At 46.9% G+C, this 19,048-nt stretch overlaps 1 protein-coding gene across 1 annotated transcript; it reads left to right on the top strand.

Annotated features, from left to right (window-relative positions):
* Positions 1 to 393: 393 nt before the first annotated feature.
* LOC135506247 (transmembrane emp24 domain-containing protein 10-like) lies at positions 394 to 15,262 on the top strand. The gene is made up of 5 exons (XM_064925768.1): positions 394 to 593; positions 1,538 to 1,658; positions 6,125 to 6,198; positions 14,313 to 14,439; positions 14,971 to 15,262. The coding sequence occupies exons 1-5, from the start codon at positions 417 to 419 to the stop codon at positions 15,090 to 15,092; spliced, it is 621 nt and encodes a 206-aa protein (XP_064781840.1). The 5' UTR covers positions 394 to 416; the 3' UTR covers positions 15,093 to 15,262.
* The last annotated feature ends 3,786 nt before the right edge of the window (positions 15,263 to 19,048 follow it).

Here is a 19,048-nt window from a genome sequence, read left to right as displayed (position 1 = left end):
CCCCTGAACAGGCAGGTATCCCACTGTTCCTAGACTGTCATTGAAAATAAGAATTTGTTCTTAACCAACTTGCCTAGTTAAATAAAGGTAAAAAATAATTGAGTATTGATTTTGCTTTGATCTGATAGGGGTGTCAGTGGGCTGACTGAACGCTCTGAGAATCTGGGTTGAGGTCACCAAGAGATGAGCTGTAGGTGTACCTACCATAGGAGTCCCCTCGAAGCCTTCCATTGACTATGTACATACCCAGCGTGCGACAGAGCTGCAGGAGTTAAGACTATCTATCTATCTTCTATCAGACCAAACTGTCAGCAGCCCTCCTTGGCAGCTGCGGCGCTGTAGAGAAATCCGAGGTGGAAGAGGGAGCTCTTCAGAGGAGCTGCAGCTGTCGCTCGTGTTTTATTCGGCTTGTAGCCATGGCTCGGTTCGCTGCCTTACTGCTTTTACCTGTTCTCATTGAATCGGTATTTTCTATTTCTTTCTTTCTACCTGTAAATTCAAGAAAATGTCTACGGGAAGAGATTCACAAAGACGTGCTCGTCACGGGGGAGTATGATATCAACGACGAGTCCAACACTAAAACCAACCTGAAGGTGAGTTTGATGATGTTAGGGTAATACCGACATTGCTCGGCTAAGCTAGTTAGCTGCTCACTGTTAGCATTGAAGGCCCAAAACGTAGTTCGGTCATATTATTTCCCGATGAGAAGTAACGTTATCACAACGAAATGCAATACGTGGATATGATAACCTCAGCGCCCTGTTATCTGTGTGTATTTGCTTCCAATAGCGGATAAATTATTTTAAAGTCTTGTTCACAACTGTTGTTAGTTTGTAGCTAACTCTGGTTAGCTTTGCTAGCTATGGTTAGCTTTGCTAGCTATGGTTAGCTTTGCTAGCTAACTTTAGCCTGATTGGGCCTGTGACACATCCTTCCTGGTTCTTACTCTGTGAAAATGTGTTTGACATGAAATAGGTAGGATTGTACATTTCTCAAACCACGTTCATGAAGTATTACATGTGTAAAGGAATTGGGAAAAAATGTGCAGATCAGAGCTAACTGTTATTGTGTTGCTAACCCCATTTTTAATGTTTTAGTGTCAGTTGAGTTGGTGAACATTCATTCAGGATGTTACACGTCAGTCTTAACTTCCCCCCCATCAACCACTCTGTGATACGTGTAACCTGCTAGCTAGGCTAGTTATGTTAGCATGCTGTAGATTTATCATGTGGATGTCAGCACAGGGAACGCAGGATTTAAAATAGGTATATCATTTGCCGCGGCTTTTGTGGAGCGATGGGTAACGATGCTTCGTGGGTGACTGTTGTTGATGTGTGCAGAGGGTCCCTGGTCCGAGCCCGGGTAATGGCGAGGGGACGGTCTAAAGTTATACGATTACATTTAGCACATTATTGTGTGAGTTCTTTTCATTACACGTCATTTAAGTAAACGCATGATAAGGCAGCTGTCATAACGTGTGATGTATCTCTCAACTTTTTTTTATTCGTGTCATTTTGTTATTGCCACCTGTTTTTAGATCACAGACTCATCGGGACACATCCTCTACTTGAAGGAAGATGCAACGAAAGGGAAGTTTGCCTTCACAACAGAAGATTATGACATGTTTGAAGTGTGCTTTGAGAGCAAGTCACCAATGGGTAAGTCAGTCTACGTCCCAAAACGGCTCCCTGTTTAAGTGCACTAATATAATATAATATATCCCATTTAGCAGACGCTTTTGTCCAAAGCGACTTACAAGTCGGCTGGGGCCACTACTTTTGCATATGTGGCCCCAGTGGGAAACGAACCCACGACGCTTGGCGTTGCAAGCGCCATGCTCTACCGACTGAGCCACACAGGACCCACTACTTTTGACCAGAGGGCCTATGAGCCCTGGACAAAAGTAGTTCCCTAAATGGGGAATAGGGTGGCATTTGGGACATAGATAATGTGTATAGTTTTGTGGTGGGTACTCCTTCACCTAGATGTTTGCAAAGAGCAGGCACTGCTTTATGCCATCCAGCCACTGCATTATGACGTCCACAAGTAGTGTCTTGTGACAAAGTGTTAACAAGTGAGTAGCTCGCCTGAATACCAGTCTGTTATCATTCCACTCCTTGCCACTCTTTGTAATGCTATGCATTCTGGGAAAGTATTCAGACCCCTTGACTGTTTCAAAATTATTCTAAAATTGATTAAATATTTCTTTCCTTATCAGTATCCCATAATGACAAAGCAAAAAAGTTATTTTTATTTTATTTCATTTTTTGCAAATATATACAAAAAAGAAATTGCTTATTTACATAAGTGTTCAGACCCTTTGCTTTGAGACGAGAAATTGAGCTCAGGTGCATCCTGTTTCCATTGATCATCCTTGAGATGTTTCTACAACTTGGAGTCCACCTGTGGTAAATTCAATTGATTGGACATGATTTGGAAAGGCACACACCTGTCTATATAAGGTCCCACAGTTGACAGTGCATGTCAGCAAAAAAACAAGCCATGAGGTGGAAGGAATTGTCCGTAGACCTCCGAGACAGGATTGTGTCGATTGTGCACAGATCTGGGGAAGGGTACCAAAACATTTCTGCAGCATTGAAGGTCCCCAAGAACACAGTGGTCTCTATCATTCTTAAATGGAAGAAGTTTGGAACCACCAAGACTCTTCCTAGAGCTGGTCACATGGCCAAACTGCGCAATTGGGGGAGAAGGTCCTTGGTCAGGGAGGTGACCAAGAACTCGATGGTCATTCTGACAGAGCTCTTTAGTTCCTCTGTGGAGATGGGAGAACCTTCCAGAAGGACAACCATCTCTGCAGCACTCCACCAATCAGGCCTTTATGGTTGAGTGGCCAGTTGGAAGCCACTCCTCAGTAAAAGGCATATGACAGTCTGCTTGGAGTTGGTCAAAAGGCAGCTAAAGACGCTCAGACCATGAGAAACAAGATTCTCTGGTCTGATAAAACCAAGATTGAACTCTTTGGCCTGAATTCCAAGTGTCACATTTTGAGGAAACCTTGCACCATCCCTACAGTGACGCATGGTGGTGGCAGCATCATGCTGTGGGATGTTTTTCAGTGGCAGGGACTGGGAGACTAGTCAGGATCGAGGGAAATATGAACAAAGTACAGTGAGCCCCTTGATGAAAACCTGCTCCAGAGCTCTCAGGACCTCAGACTGGGGTGACGGTTCACATTCCAACAGGACAGCGACCCTAAGCACACAGCCAAGACAACGCACTAGTTGCTTCGGGTCAAGTCTCTGAATGTCGTTGAGTGGCCCAGCCAGAGCCCGGACTTGAACCCTATTGAACATGTCTGGAGAGACCTGAAAATAGCTCTACAGCAACACTCCACATACAACCTGACATGAGAGGATCTGCAGAGAAGAATGGGAGAAACACTCCAAATACATGTGTACCAAGCTGGTAGCTTCGTACCCAAGAAAACTCGAGGCTGTAATCGCTGCCAAAAGTGCTGCAACAAAGTACTGAGTAAAGGGTCTGAATAATTATGTAAATGTGACGTTTAACCTGTTTTTGCTTAATCCTTTATAGGGTATTGTGTGTAGATTGATGAGGGGGGGAAAAACAATATAATACATTTTAGAATGAGTCTGTAAAGTAACAAAATGTGGAAAATATCAAGGGGTCTGAATACTTTCTGAAGGCCCTGTACATGGAGTGAAATGTTAGCAAAACAGGTTCTAGATTTCAGATGCGGTCAAGAAGTCAATGGAACTTGACCCAAACAATGGAAATGCCATGGAAACGCTTGTGGGAAAGAGCTCCCGGATCTTCTCATCGCCCTCCTGCAAAATTAGCCTACATTTAGGCTATTTTTATTTTACCTTTTATTTTACTAGGCAAGTCGGTTATGAACAAATTCTTATTTTCAATGACGGCCTAGGAACAGTGGGTTAACTGCCTGCTCAGGGGCAGAACGACAGATTTTGTACCTTGTCAGCTCAGGGATAACTTGCAACCTTTCGGTTACTAGTCCAATGCTCTAACCACTAGGCTACCCTGCCGCCTCTACACTCTAACCACTAGGCTACACTGCCGCCCCATATTGTTTATGTGTGTATTCCACACTGTTGAGGTAAAAATGAATCAAGAGTATAATGCTTGTATAGATGTCACCCCCCCCCCCTTACATGCTCATGTCATCGTTACCAATCAACTGTAAATAGAAATCGACTGACCACCACCACCGATTTCTGTATGCTAGCTATGCTAACCAGCTTATACGAATGGGAGTTAGCATTTAGCAGTCACTTCTTCTAAACCTTAAAGGTACTAGTTGTAAATATTATGCAGAGAAAACAGCCAAATATATCCAAATCGGACTTTAGTAACCCCATCGGGGGGGGCCTTTTACAATACGTAAATCATGACAGATTTGATAAATCCAAATTTTGTTTGATCATATTTGTTGAATGTGCACCAATCCGGCGTCCTCCTTCTGTCTCCCCGCGGTCTGTGTTCCATTGACCTCTCTGCCACATCTATAGGCTGGCCAGCACATGCTACGTTTGGTTCTGGGTTCTGAGATGACCCCGCCCCTCCCCCAAGGAACACTGCTGTTTTCTTAGCCCTCTACTCTCGGGGGAATTGGCCTATATGGATAGGGCTAAATGGAAATGTTTCTACAGAAGAAATCTGAAAATACATAACCATGGTAGCAATTGAAAAAAAGAAACATTTAGGGTATTATGGGAAACCTATTAAACCATATGTCTTGTCAGGTGAACTGACGAGACTGAATGTAAACATTACACTGTTGAATCCTTCTCACCCCCCCCCCCCCCTTAAATGATTTAGATGCACTATTGTAAGTGGCTGTTCCACTGGATGTCAGAAGGTGAATTCACCAATTTGTAAGTCGCTCTGGATAAGAGCGTCTGCTAAATGACTTGAATGTAATGTAATGTTGATTTTATGTGCATTTTACATTTTCTGTGCTTTTCACCACATTCGTTGATAATGAAATCTGAAAATATTCTGGATACATTCAGTAACAAAATAATATTCTTGGGAAATGTGGAGGAAGTGCAACATAAGACAAAAAAAAAAATGACACGGTTTGAGTGAGAAGACAAACTGGTGTCTCCAAGTGGCCCGACACCTCTCTCCAGGGTACACAGCTCCTAAGTAATTTCAATGCGCTTTTATGACTCAAAGAAGAGTCTTAATCTATAAATTACTTTTTTTTTTTTTTAGCTCTCCTAGCTGAGTCGTCAAGGAACTAGAGCAAGGACACTTGTAGTTGTTTTGCTTGGGACACAACCCAGCATCCTCACAACTGTCATTTAGGCAATAGACCATTTATACAGCATCATTTGAAAGCTTCTTCTATGGCCAACGTGACTAGCTCAGTTATAAAACATGATATTACAGTGTTGGGCTTTCACGTGTAATTCAGGGAAACAGATCATCCCATTGGTGCCCATAGAAAGCAGTCCTGAGAGGATTTAGGTGTGTGTGACACGACCAAACAGGTGTGTGTGACACGACCAAACAGGTGTGTGTGACACGACCAAACAGGTGTGTGTGACACGACCAAACAGGTGTGTGTGACACGACCAAACAGGTGTGTGTGACACGACCAAACAGGTGTGTGTGACACGACCAAACAGGTGTGTGTGACACGACCAAACAGGTGTGTGTGACACGACCAAACAGGTGTGTGTGACACGACCAAACAGGTGTGTGTGACACGACCAAACAGGTGTGTGTGACACGACCAAACAGGCTCATTGTGTTCAGAACAACCCAGGGTATGACACCGTGTCACCATGCACCGCTAACATAGTGATTATAAACGTTGACACTGCATTATGACATGAGATTCATTATTTGGAAATATGTGGTGCAAGAAACCAGTGGATTGGGAAATTATCTAGAGCAGGGTTAACTTTCAGCAGATGAACAATGCAGACATTTCAACATATCCCATATGTATCCGAGTGAAACAAAACATTGCGTCCTGCTGAACGCACTTCACGTGACTGAAACGAGTGTTTTATTGCTTGCTGGTGTTATATTGCTTGCTGTTATTGAATGAGCCGAGTTAAGGCCTTGGCATGGAAATGTACTGAATAAAGGTGTATGTTCTGTCACCCAGGAACTGGGAGAGTCCCCGACCAGCTGGTTAATCTGGACATGAAGCACGGTGTAGAGGCCAAGAACTACGAGGAGGTGAGTAGAGACCAAGCCTTTCATTTGACCAGGGGGCGTTGTTGCTCCCTCGGCTGTCTCCTGAAGTTCACTATCACTGTATCCCCTATACTGTATCCCCCTATACTGTATCCCCCTATACTGTATCCCCCTATACTGTATCCCCCTATACTGTATCCCCCTATACTGTATCCCCCTAAACTGTATCCCCTATACTGTATCCCCTATACTGTATCCCCCTATACTGTATCCCCCTATACTGTATCCCCCTATACTGTATCCCCCTATACTGTATCCCCCTATACGGTATCCCCCTATACGGTATCCCCCTATACGGTATCCCCCTATACGGTATCCCCCTATACGGTATCCCCCTATACGGTATCCCCCTATACGGTATCCCCCTATACTGTATCCCCCTATACTGTATCCCCCTATACTGTATCCCCCTATACTGTATCCCCCTATACTGTATCCCCCTATACTGTATCCCCCTATACGGTATCCCTCTAAACTGTATCCCCTATACTGTATCCCCCTATACTGTATCCCCTATACTGTATCCCCCTATACTGTATCCCCCTATACTGTATCCCCCTATACTGTATCCCCCTATACTGTATCCCCCTATACTGTATCCCCCTATGCTGTATCCCCCTATGCTGTATCCCCTGTATCCCCCTATGCTGTATCCCCCTATGCTGTATCCCCCTATGCTGTATCCCCCTATGCTGTATCCCCTATGCTGTATCCCCCTATGCTGTATCCCCCTATGCTGTATCCCCCTATGCTGTATCCCCCTATGCTGTATCCCCCTATGCTGTATCCCCCTATGCTGTATCCCTCTATACTGTATCCCCCTAAACTGTATCCCCTATACTGTATCCCCCTATACTGTATCCCCCTATACTGTATCCCCCTATACTGTATCCCTCTATACTGTATCCCCCTATACTGTATCCCCCTATACTGTATCCCTCTAAACTGTATCCCCTATACGGTATCCCCCTATACTGTATCCCCCTATGCTGTATTCCTCTATACTGTATTCCTCTATACTGTATCCCCCTATACTGTATCCCCCTATACTGTATCCCCCTATACTGTATCCCCCTATACCACATATGTCAGAGTCAAGGCCCGCGGGCCACATCCGGCCCGCGAGAAGGTTTTTTACGGCCCCTGGGATGATCTTGATTTATTATTAGAACCGGCCCGCAGACCGCAGCAAGCCGGCAGCCCGCAGATCTTTTACACGCACCAATACTACATTTCCCACAATGCAACGGTGACGCACCGAGCAGTAGGCTGCTTCATTTCAATATTTATTGGCACAGCAGTCGTCAGCATCACAGTAAAATTAACTTTCAGATACCCATCAAAAATGGCAAAACGGAAGGTGGACACTGAGAACCGGGGTTTCAAACAAGGTGGGAGTCGGAGTATATGTTCACGGAGGTAGCTGGAAAACCTGTGTGTCTTCTGTGTGGAGAAAGTGTGGCGGTACTGAAAGAGTATAATCTGAGACGACATTATGAAACGAAACACGCGGACAAAAACAAGAATATGGACATGGAACAAAGGCTACAAAAGGCAGAGGAATTAAAACGAGGCCTCAAATCTCGACAGGCTCTGTTCAAAAAGCCAAATCACAAGGCCAGGCTGCTGTCAAGGCCAGTTTTATTTTGGCAGAAGAGATCGCTAAATCAGCCCGGCCATTTACGGAGGGGGATTTCATCAAAAACTGCATGATTAAAGTTTGTGACGAAGTTTGCCCAGAAAAAAGGCAACTCTTTTTAAATGTGAGTCTGAGCAGAAACACCATTGCCGAGAGAGTAGACCAGTTGTCCATCAATCTAAAAGAGCAGCTTGTGAAAAAGGGAAAAGATTTCATTGCATATTCCTTGGCTGTGGATGAGAGCACCGACATTTCTGACATTGCCCAGTTGTCAATTTTCATCCGCGGAGTGGACTCCAGCCTAAGCGTGACAGAGGAGTTTTTGGCTTTACGTCCTATGCATGGCACAACTACGGGGCATGATTTGTATGAAGAGGTGTCAAGATGTGTAAATGAGATGGAGCTGCCTTGGGAAAAACTCGTGGGTTTGACAACCGACGGAGCACCTGCGATGTGTGGACACAGGAGCGGACTGGTGACGAAGATACGGGAAAAGATGCAAGAGGAAAACGCGACAGGTGAGCTGACAGCTTATCATTGTATCATACACCAGGAAGCGTTGTGCGGTAAAGCCTTGAAAATGGAGCATGTAATGAGCATCATTTACATTTACATTTACATTTAAGTCATTTAGCAGACGCTCTTATCCAGAGCGACTTACAAATTGGTGAATTCACCTTCTGACATCCAGTGGAACAGCCACTTTACAATAGTGCATCTAAGTCATTAAGGGGGGGGGTGAGAAGGATTACTTATCCTATCCTAGGTATTCCTTGAAGAGGTGGGGTTTCAGGTGTCTCCGGAAGGTGGTGATTGACTCCGCTGTCCTGGCGTCGTGAGGGAGTTTGTTCCACCATTGGGGGGCCAGAGCAGCGAACAGTTTTGACTGGGCTGAGCGGGAACTGTACTTCCTCAATGGTAGGGAGGCGAGCAGGCCAGAGGTGGATGAACGCAGTGCCCTTGCTTGGGTGTAGGGCCTGATCAGAGCCTGGAGGTACTGCGGTGCCGTTCCCCTCACAGCTCCGTAGGCAAGCACCATGGTCTTGTAGCGGATGCGAGCTTCAACTGGAAGCCAGTGGAGAGAGCGGAGGAGCGGGGTGACGTGAGAGAACTTGGGAAGGTTGAACACCAGACGGGCTGCGGCGTTCTGGATGAGTTGTAGGGGTTTAATGGCACAGGCAGGGAGCCCAGCCAACAGCGAGTTGCAGTAATCCAGACGGGAGATGACAAGTGCCTGGATTAGGACCTGCGCCGCTTCCTGTGTGAGGCAGGGTCGTACTCTGCGGATGTTGTAGAGCATGAACCTACAGGAACGGGCCACCGCCATGATGTTGGTTGAGAACGACAGGGTGTTGTCCAGGATCACGCCAAGGTTCTTAGCGCTCTGGGAGGAGGACACAATGGAGTTGTCAACCGTGATGGCGAGGTCATGGAACGGGCAGTCCTTCCCCGGGAGGAAGAGCAGCTCCGTCTTGCCGAGGTTCAGCTTGAGGTGGTGATCCGTCATCCACACTGATATGTCTGCCAGACATGCAGAGATGCGATTCGCCACCTGGTCATCACGCGCACAGTTAACTTTATCAGAGCCAAAGGTTTGAATCACCGCCAGTTCAAGGCATTTCTGACGGAGTTAGAAACGGAGCATGGTGATTTGCCTTATCACACAGAGGTGCGATGGCTAAGCCAGGGAAAGGTGCTTCAAAGATGTTTCGAGCTTCGTGAGGAGATTTGTCTGTTCTTGGACAGCAAAGGGAAAGACACAACACAACTCCGAGACGAAATGTTTCTGTGTGAAATGGCTTTTCTGTGTGACATTACGAGTCATCTGAATGCAATGAACTTGCAGCTGCAGGGTCGGGATCATGTCATCTCTGATATGTACAGTACAGTGAAGGCATTTAAAACCAAACTGACTCTGTGGGAGACGCAGATGCGGAAAGAAAATTTGAGCCACTTTCCCAGCTGCCAGACCATGAAAGAGAAGCTCTCTACCAGTGCGTTCCCGAGCGCACAGTTGGCTGATAAAATAGGTATGCTTGCCGCTGACTTTCGACGCCGATTTGCTGACTTTGAAGCACAAAAAGCAGGTTGGAACTGCTCGGTAACCCATTTGCTGTTGACGTGGAAAGCTCACCACCAAACCTCCAAATGGAGTTGATTGACCTCCAATGCAATGATGCACTGAGGGCAAAATATGCGGCAGTGGGTGCTGCGGAGTTCGCCCGTTTCCTCCCGACACAATGCCCCAGCTGCGCATCCAGGCTGCTCAAACGTTGTCTATGTTTGGCAGCACATACCTGTGTGAACAACTTTTTTCTTTGATGAACCTGAACAAAACATCACACAGAAGTCGACTTACTGCTGAACACCTCCACTCAATTCTGAGGATTTCCTCAGCTCAGAGCCTTACCCCGAACATTGATGAACTTGTGGAAAAGATGGGACACCACCAAGTATCACCCTCAACCTCAAACAAGTGAACATTACTGTGCAATCACATATTTAGAGTTTTTACTCAGTTCAAGTTTAAAAGTTAAAGTTTAATATTTGTTTTCACTGCATGTTACTTCTCCTTAAACAAAGTGTTGTTTTTGATTAATAGATTTTTGCACTTTATTTTATTGTATTTCAATCCAATTATATTTTAAAAATATTTCAGTTGAGTGGATGATAGAAAATTGCTATTATTGTTTTTTTCTTTGAAGTAAATTTAGCCCACTTTTGCTAAAATAGAAAATATAGGCTACTGATGGTGCCTTGAATACCGGTTTCTTTCATTTAATGTTCATGTTATGGGGATTTTTATATAAAGGAAATTTGTCTTTTGTGTCTGTTGAAAATTAAAGATTACTGACAGAGCCATAAGAAAATATTGCTTTATTTATCTGATCATATTGGAATATATTTGTTAGGTTTTCAGTAGGTTCAATTAGGTTCACTAGACTATATGCGTCATTTAAAAATTTTTCAATGAACATTCGAACAGTCCGGCCCTCGGCTTGTAGCTAAATTTTTTATTTGGCCCTCCGTCCATTTGACTTTGACACCCCTGCCCTATACGGTATCCCTCTATACGGTATCCCCCTATGCTGTATCCCCCTATACTGTATCCCTCTATACTGTACCCCCTGGAGCCTTGGTTACTGTAGCCCCCCTGGAGCCTTGGTTACTGTAGCCCCTCCCCCGGAGCCTTGGTTACTGTAGCCCCCACCCTCTGGAGCCTAGGTTACTGTAGCCCCCGGAGCCCTGGTTACTGTCACCCCCCCCCTCTGGAGCCTTGGTTACTGTAGCCCCCTCTGGAGCCTTGGTTACTGTAGCCCCCCCCTCTGGAGCCTAGGTTACTGTAGCCCCCACCCTCTGGAGCCTAGGTTACTGTAGCCCCCCTGGAGCCTAGGTTACTGTAGCCCCCTCTGGAGCCTTGGTTACTGTAGCCCCCCTCTGGAGCCTAGGTTACTGTAGCCCCCCCTCTGGGGCCTAAGTTACTGTAGCCCCCCCCCCCGGAGCCTTGGTTACTGTAGCCCCCCCCTCTGGGGCCTAGGTTACTGTAGCCCCCCTCTGGAGCCTAGGTTACTGTAGCCCCCTCTGGAGCCTTGGTTACTGTAGCCCCCCTGGAGCCTTGGTTACTGTCACCCCCCCCCTCTGGGCCTTGGTTACTGTAGCCCCCCTCTGGAGCCTTGGTTACTGTAGCCCCCCCTGGAGCCTTGGTTACTGTAGCCCCCCCTCCTCTGGGGCCTAGGTTACTGTAGCCCCCCCCCTCTGGAGCCTAGGTTACTGTAGCCCCCACCCTCTGGAGCCTAGGTTACTGTAGCCCCCCTGGAGCCTTGGTTACTGTCACCCCCCCCCAGGAGCCTAGGTTACTGTAGCCCCCCCCTCTGGAGCCTTGGTTACTGTAGCCCCCCCTCTGGAGCCTAGGTTACTGTAGCCCCCCCCTCTGGAGCCTAAGTTACTGTAGCCCCCCCCCCCCCCGAGCCTTGGTTACTGTAGCCCCCCCCCCTCTGGGGCCTAGGTTACTGTAGCCCCCCCTCTGGAGCCTAGGTTACTGTAGCCCCCCTCTGGAGCCTTGGTTACTGTAGCCCCCCCCTCTGGAGCCTATGTTACTGTAGCCCCCCTGGAGCCTTGGTTACTGTCACCCCCCCCCACTGGAGCCTTGGTTACTGTAGCCCCCCCTCTGGAGCCTTGGTTACTGTAGCCCCCACCCTCTGGAGCCTAGGTTACTGTAGCCCCCCCCTGGAGCCCTGGTTACTGTCACCCCCCCCCCCCCTCTGGAGCCTTGGTTACTGTAGCCCCCCTCTGGAGCCTTGGTTACTGTAGCCCCCCCCTCTGGAGCCTAGGTTACTGTAGCCCCCACCCTCTGGAGCCTAGGTTACTGTAGCCCCCCTGGAGCCTAGGTTACTGTAGCCCCCCTCTGGAGCCTCTGTAGCCCCCCCTCTGGAGCCTTTACTGTAGCCCCCCCCTGGGGCCTAAGGAGCCCCCCCCGGAGCCTTGTTACTGTAGCCCCCCTCTGGGGCCTAGGTTACTGTAGCCCCCCTCTGGAGCCTAGGTTACTGTAGCCCCCTCTGGAGCCTTGGTTACTGTCACCCCCCCCTCTGGAGCCTTGGTTACTGTAGCCCCCCCCTCTGGAGCCTTGGTTACTGTCACCCCCCTGGAGCCTTGGTTACTGTAGCCCCCCTCTGGAGCCTTGGTTACTGTAGCCCCCCCTCTGGAGCCTTGGTTACTGTAGCCCCCCTCTGGAGCCTTGGTTACTGTAGCCCCCCCCCCCCCCCCCCTCTGGAGCCTAGGTTACTGTAGCCCCCCTCTGGAGCCTTGGTTACTGTAGCCCCCCCCTCAGGAGCCTAGGTTACTGTAGCCCCCCCTGGAGCCTTGGTTACTGTAGCCCCCCCCCCCCCCCCCCTCTGGAGCCTAGGTTACTGTAGCCCCCCCCTCTGGAGCCTAGGTTACTGTAGCCCCCCCCCCTCTGGAGCCTAGGTTACTGTAGCCCCCCCCCCTCTGGAGCCTTGGTTACTGTAGCCCCCCTCTGGAGCCTTGGTTACTGTAGCCCCCCCCTCTGGAGCCTAGGTTACTGTAGCCCCCCCTCTGGAGCCTTGGTTACTGTAGCCCCCCCCTCTGGAGCCTAGGTTACTGTAGCCCCCCCCCTGGAGCCTAGGTTACTGTAGCCCCCCTCTGGAGCCTTGGTTATTTTAGCCCCCCTCTGGAGCCTAGGTTACTGTAGCCCCCCTCTGGAGCCTAGGTTACTGTAGCCCCCCTCTGGAGCCTAGGTTACTGTAGCCCCCCTCTGGAGCCTTGGTTACTGTAGCCCCCCCCCCTCTGGAGCCTAGGTTACTGTAGCCCCCCTCTGGAGCCTTGGTTACTGTAGCCCCCCCCCCCTCTGGGCCTAGGTTACTGTAGCCCCCCTCTGGAGCCTTGGTTACTGTCACCCCCCCTCTGGAGCCTTGGTTATTTTAGCCCCCCCCTCTGGAGCCTAGGTTACTGTAGCCCCCCTCTGGAGCCTAGGTTACTGTAGCCCCCCCTCTGGAGCCTAGGTTACTGTAGCCCCCCTCTGGAGCCTTGGTTACTGTAGCCCCCCCCCCTCTGGAGCCTAGGTTACTGTAGCCCCCCAGCTCCCCGAGCCTTGGTTACTGTAGCTCTCTGGGGCCTTTACTGTAGCCCCCCCCTCTGGCTGGAGCCTTGGTTACTGTAGCCCCCCTCTGGAGCCTTGGTTACTGTAGCCCCCCCCTCTGGAGCCTTGTTACTGTCACCCCCCTGGAGCCTTGGTTACTGTCACCCTCTCCCCCTGGAGCCTAGGTTACTGTAGCCCCCCTCTGGAGCCTTGGTTACTGTAGCCCCCCCCCCTCTGGAGCCTAGGTTACTGTAGCCCCCCTCTGGGGCCTTGGTTACTGTAGCCCCCCCCTCTGGAGCCTAGGTTACTGTAGCCCCCCTCTGGGGCCTTGGTTACTGTAGCCCCCCCCCCCTGGAGCCTTGGTTACTGTTTTTTTTTTTAAGTTGTAGCATGTGTGACCAGATTCTCTGCTTGGGAATCAATACGTTTGCTAAACTAAAGCAGGAGGAAGGGTAGAGCGTTCTACATACCAGACAGATTAGTTCAACATGAACAGGAACACACACTGTTCTCTGCTGTGGTCTGGCAGTACTGCTGAATAGCTCAAGAGCGACCCCAACTGGACAAACTGTGTCACAGCACAGTCCAAGCTTCTATTGAAGTGATTTACAGTTATGCATGCATATAGTTGTACATATGGTTGATCCCAGGAATCAAACCCACGTTCCAGGCATTGTAAGTGCAATGCTCTACCAACTGAACTCCAGCAGACCACTCATATTTGTCAAACTTTTTTAAAAACAATTTCATGTATTTGTTCCTGTCCATCAAACATCCAATCCAATAAACACCTACTGACATGGGATGGATTGTGGCGTTGCGTTGTTGATTGATTTTTTTTGTTGTCTCTCGTCCAATCAGATCGCCAAGGTGGAGAAGCTGAAACCCCTGGAGGTGGAGCTAAGGCGGCTGGAGGACCTATCGGAGTCCATCGTCAACGACTTTGCCTACATGAAGAGGAGGGAGGAGGAGATGAGGGATACCAACGGTAAAAAGAGCACTTGTACCGATAAAGTAGTACCACAATGTATTCTAGCCTGATCCTAACTTGGTAAAGGATTGTGCAACTCAAATTTAAACACACACCTCCCCATTTGTTGTCAATACATGCATGATTCTTGTGGAACTTGCTGTTACATTTCTCGAGTTTTTGTATTGGCCCACTAATGCTTATTAGTCTTAGCTCATTTAAAAAATATATATTAAAAAAATGTTCATCACTCATTCACCTACGCATCCAACAAGTCACAATTTATATAGTGTGTATAACAAAAGTCTCAATAAAGTTTACAAATAAATTCTAACAAGTCACAATTTATATAGTGTGTATAACAAAAGTCTCAATAAAGTTTACAAATAAATTCTAACAAGTCACAATTTATATAGTGTGTATAACAAAAGTCTCAATAAAGTTTACAAATAAATACTAATGAATATAATTGGAGGAGAAATAAAATGAAACAAAACAAGTCTCTTCTGTAATGTTAGTATATTTCTCACTCTGTTCTCCTTCTTCCAGAGTCCACCAACACACGCGTCCTGTACTTCAGCATCTTCTCTATGTGCTGTCTGATCGGCTTGGCCACCTGGCAGGTCTTCTACCTGCGACGTTTCTTCAAGGCAAAGAAGCTCATCGAGTAGAGAGGCATCACCACTCCGCCCAGGGAGAGCAGCCAAATGCTCCCGATCAATCTGCACCATCTTCGGACTAACGTCATCAAAACGAGCGCTGTGACTGGAGGAGATGGAGACCCGCGTATTGTCGAGACAAAAAAGAAGGAATAAATCCAAAACCTGAGGCACAACGGGAATGATTGTAGCCCTTTATTGGACAGTGTGCCAGTCTCGATCTCTTCCAGTGTTCTTATTTTGACCCTTACACACCTGGAACCAGCACTGTTCAGTAGTAAGGGCAGCCTCCTCGAATTCATATTTGTGTGTTTTTAAATGCCACCATATTTTCTCGAGTGCTCTACATTTTTTTTTTTTGCTTACCAGAGCCGCCATAGGGCTCCTGGTTTCCCCCCCCCCCCATAGGGCTCCTGGTTCCCCCCCCCATAGGGCTCCTGGTTCCCCCCCCCATAGGGCTCCTGGTTCCCCCCCCATGGGGCTCCTGGTTCCCCCCCATAGGGCTCCTGGTTTCCCCCATAGGGTTCCTGGTTTCCTGGGCTTGGTTCCCCCCCATAGGGCTCCTGGTTCCCCCCCATGGGGCTCCTGGTTTCCCCCCATAGGGCTCCTGGGGCTCCTCCCCCCCATGGGGCTCCTGGTTTCCCCCCATGGGGCTCCTGGTTTCCCCCCATGGGGCTCCTGGGTTCCTGGTTTCCCCCCATAGGGCCCTGGTTTCCCCCCATGGGGCTCCTGGTTTCCCTCCTGGTTTCCCCCCCATGGGGCTCCTGGGTTTCCCCCCCCATGGGGCTCCTGGTTTCCCCCCCCCATGGGGCCCCTGGTTTCCCCCCATGGGCTCCTGGTTGGTTCCCCCCCCCCCATGGGGCTCCTGGTTTCCCCATGGGGCTCCTGGTTTTCCCCCCCATGGGGCTCCTGGTTTACCCCCCCATGGGGCTCCTGGGTCCCACCCCCTCCCCCGTAGGACTCCTGGCAAATGTAGTGCACTCTATAGGTAGTAAGATGGTGTTTTGGACATACCCTATAATGACAACAAAAGAATGATCAGGGGAAGGATTCAGGGTTGTGGTGCTGAGAGCTCCGAGGGAGGCCTATTCTCTGAAAGCCATGTACACCTGGGACTCATTCAGTGGAGTGAAACATTAGAAAACCCAATGTAGAATATACACAGATTTCAAGTCCAGGAGTGAAACGTGCATGTCTGTTCAATCTGTTCTGAAATGTATTATCATTCTGCTGAATTAGCACCTGATGCTTTGTGGATTTGATTTGACATTTTTAACGTGTATAGTTTGACCTGGAGTTTTATTTTGTTGGGATGAATGGATGCACCCTTGAGAAAGGTCTATTCCCCCTTTTTATATCGTTGTATAAAATCTTTGCCATGCCAAGCGACCTGTAGGATATAGGGTTCAGCCTAAAATGGCAACCTATTCCCTATAAGAAGAGGGTACCGTTTGGGCATAGACGATATTCTTGGGGACCTTTTTTTAAAAACATTTTTTTTAAACTGAAGGCCTCTATGAACGACAGGTGGAATGTGTTATAACTCAGAATAGAAACCATGGCGACCACTGAACTTTTATAGCTAAATTTGAGTGTCTTTAGCTTGTTTTGATTGTAAATGCAGGGCAGGTATTGGGGGTGGGGTTTAATAAGTTCAGGGAAAGAGTAGCTTTATCTCAAATGGAACCCTCTTCCCTATATATGCCTAGTGCACTACTTTTAACTAGGATAGTACTGCACTATATAGGGAATAGGGTGCCATTTGAACCTTATTCCCTATATAGGCCTAGTGCACTACTTTTAACTAGAATAGTACTGCTCTATATAGGGAATAGGGTGCCATTTGAACCCTATTCCTTATATATGCCTAGTGCACTACTTTTAACTAGGATAGTACTGCACTATATAGGGAATAGGGTGCCATTTGAACCCTATTCCCTATATAGGCCTAGTGCACTACTTTTAACTAGAATAGTACTGCTCTATATAGGGAATAGGGTGCCATTTGAACCTTATTCCCTATATAGGCCGAGTGCACTACTTTTGACCAGTAGTACTGCTCTATATAGGGAATAGGGTGCCATTTGAACCCTATTCCCTATATAGGCCGAGTGCACTACTTTTGACCAGTAGTACCGCTCTATATAGGGAATAGGGTGCCATTTGAACCCTATTCCTTATATAGGCCTAGTGCACTACTTTTGACCAGTAGTACTGCACTATATAGGGTGGCATTTGAGATGCAGACAATATAATCTTGAAAACTAGGTCATTTTATAGTGGAACCATGGCACGCTTTTAAGTTGTTTTTAAAAGATGTTCAAAAGATGACAGCCACATATCTATGTACTTTTCCATCTGAATAGGTTATAAGATGAGTAGAGCTGCAGGGCCTTTTGGGAAACTATGTCTCTTCTTTGAGACCCATTGAATCTACACCAACCATCCAAGATCATCCAGCTTTCTTTTGGAGATATAATTCTGGGGTTTGGGCAAGGTGAGGATTTGGGGTTGGTTTAAAATGTTTTTATTTTATTTTTTAAAATCTCATTGGCGCAATTTTCACATGTATGTGGTATATTTCCACAACTCTTAATACAAAATTCGAAACAGATCATCAAAAAGACAGTTTCAAAACTAAGCACATTTTCAATTGACTTAAGTACAACAGTCACTTTTTTTTTACACCAAATTTAATCAGTGTTTCATCTAGAAATGCATGTTTCACATTGCAATACATGTTCATGTAAAGTCATTGCTTTTGTCAATGCTCACATTACTTTAGGTATGATTCTCTTTTTCGACGTTTTACTATTACATAATCCAACTGCTCTTTATCAGTGATCACTTAAACCCATGGAACGTTTGATTAAACCCATGGAACGTTTGGTAAATGGATCGATTTTACATTTTGTCTACTACAGATTTTGAGAACTAAATAATGACAATGGATGTCTGTAGAAACGTAAGTATGATCTATGTATTACTATTGTGATTTTACTTCACAGTAAGTAAAACAAATCTGATATTGACAAAATCAGACATGTACTAAATATTACAAATTAAAAAGTTTATTGGTCGCGTACACAGATTAGCGGATGTTACAGCAGGCGCAGCGAAATGCTTGTGTTTCTAGCTCCTGCATTGCAGTAATACAAAACCAATACGCAAATAATCCAGAAAGTCCTTAACAATAAATAAATGCTTCACTAAAATAGCATTGGGTAGTACGGTACATTTACATAGCAGACACTTTTATCCAAAGTGACAACAGTCCATATTTTGGCATGTGATCCCAGTAGGAATGGATGGAACCCACACCTCTGGTGTTGCTGGTGCCATGCTCTTATGAACCGAGACACGTACAGAACCACTACATTAAGTACAATACAGGTGGAAGATCTGCGAACCACCACCCTCTAGGCCATGGATGACTCATGCAATGACGTCAATCCAGACCTATATCAGGCCAGGTGCATGATATTTACTGTGATTTTGATGAGAACCTACGGCCAAATGCTCCAGACAGGTTTGATGCAATCTAACACCTTAAACATTTGTGTAGTGAACGATGTGTACAAACCAAATAAATTAATACTGAAAGGATTTGAATGTAAGACTGGCTGCATTACAACTGTTACCAGTTTGGAGTTTGTCCTAAGAGATTAGAAAATTCACATATTTGTGAAAATGGCACCAAATCGTTTAAAAAAACAAACAACGAAAACCATGTGGGATACATACATTTTTAACAGTGAACATTTGCAATGTTTTCAATCAATGATTTCTATATTGATTGATATCAATTTGTAAAGGTTTGTGTTTGGGCTTTTATTCAATAAAATATTGGATGGATGTACAAAACGTGTTGCTTGTAGATTTGAATAACCTCTAAGGGAGGGACACCACATGGTCCATCGTATGTCTATATTATCATTGGAAATAGGTTTAATGTTTCACTTTAGATC

The sequence above is a fragment of the Oncorhynchus masou genome, chromosome 19, assembly GCF_036934945.1.
Source record: "Oncorhynchus masou masou isolate Uvic2021 chromosome 19, UVic_Omas_1.1, whole genome shotgun sequence".
Classification (NCBI taxonomy): Eukaryota; Metazoa; Chordata; class Actinopteri; order Salmoniformes; family Salmonidae; genus Oncorhynchus; species Oncorhynchus masou.
The sequence above is the reverse complement of the archived record's forward strand: the minus strand, read 5'-3'. Positions and strand labels throughout refer to the sequence as shown.

Excerpts from the sequence above, each read along its gene's own strand:
- LOC135506247 (XM_064925768.1), top strand. The coding sequence starts at position 417 with ATGGCTCGGTTCGCTGCCTTACTGCTTTTACCTGTTCTCATTGAATCG. Across the intron at positions 1,659-6,124 it reads TGAGAGCAAGTCACCAATGG|GAACTGGGAGAGTCCCCGAC; the intron begins GTAAGTCAGTCT and ends TCTGTCACCCAG. Across the intron at positions 14,440-14,970 it reads GGAGATGAGGGATACCAACG|AGTCCACCAACACACGCGTC; the intron begins GTAAAAAGAGCA and ends TCCTTCTTCCAG.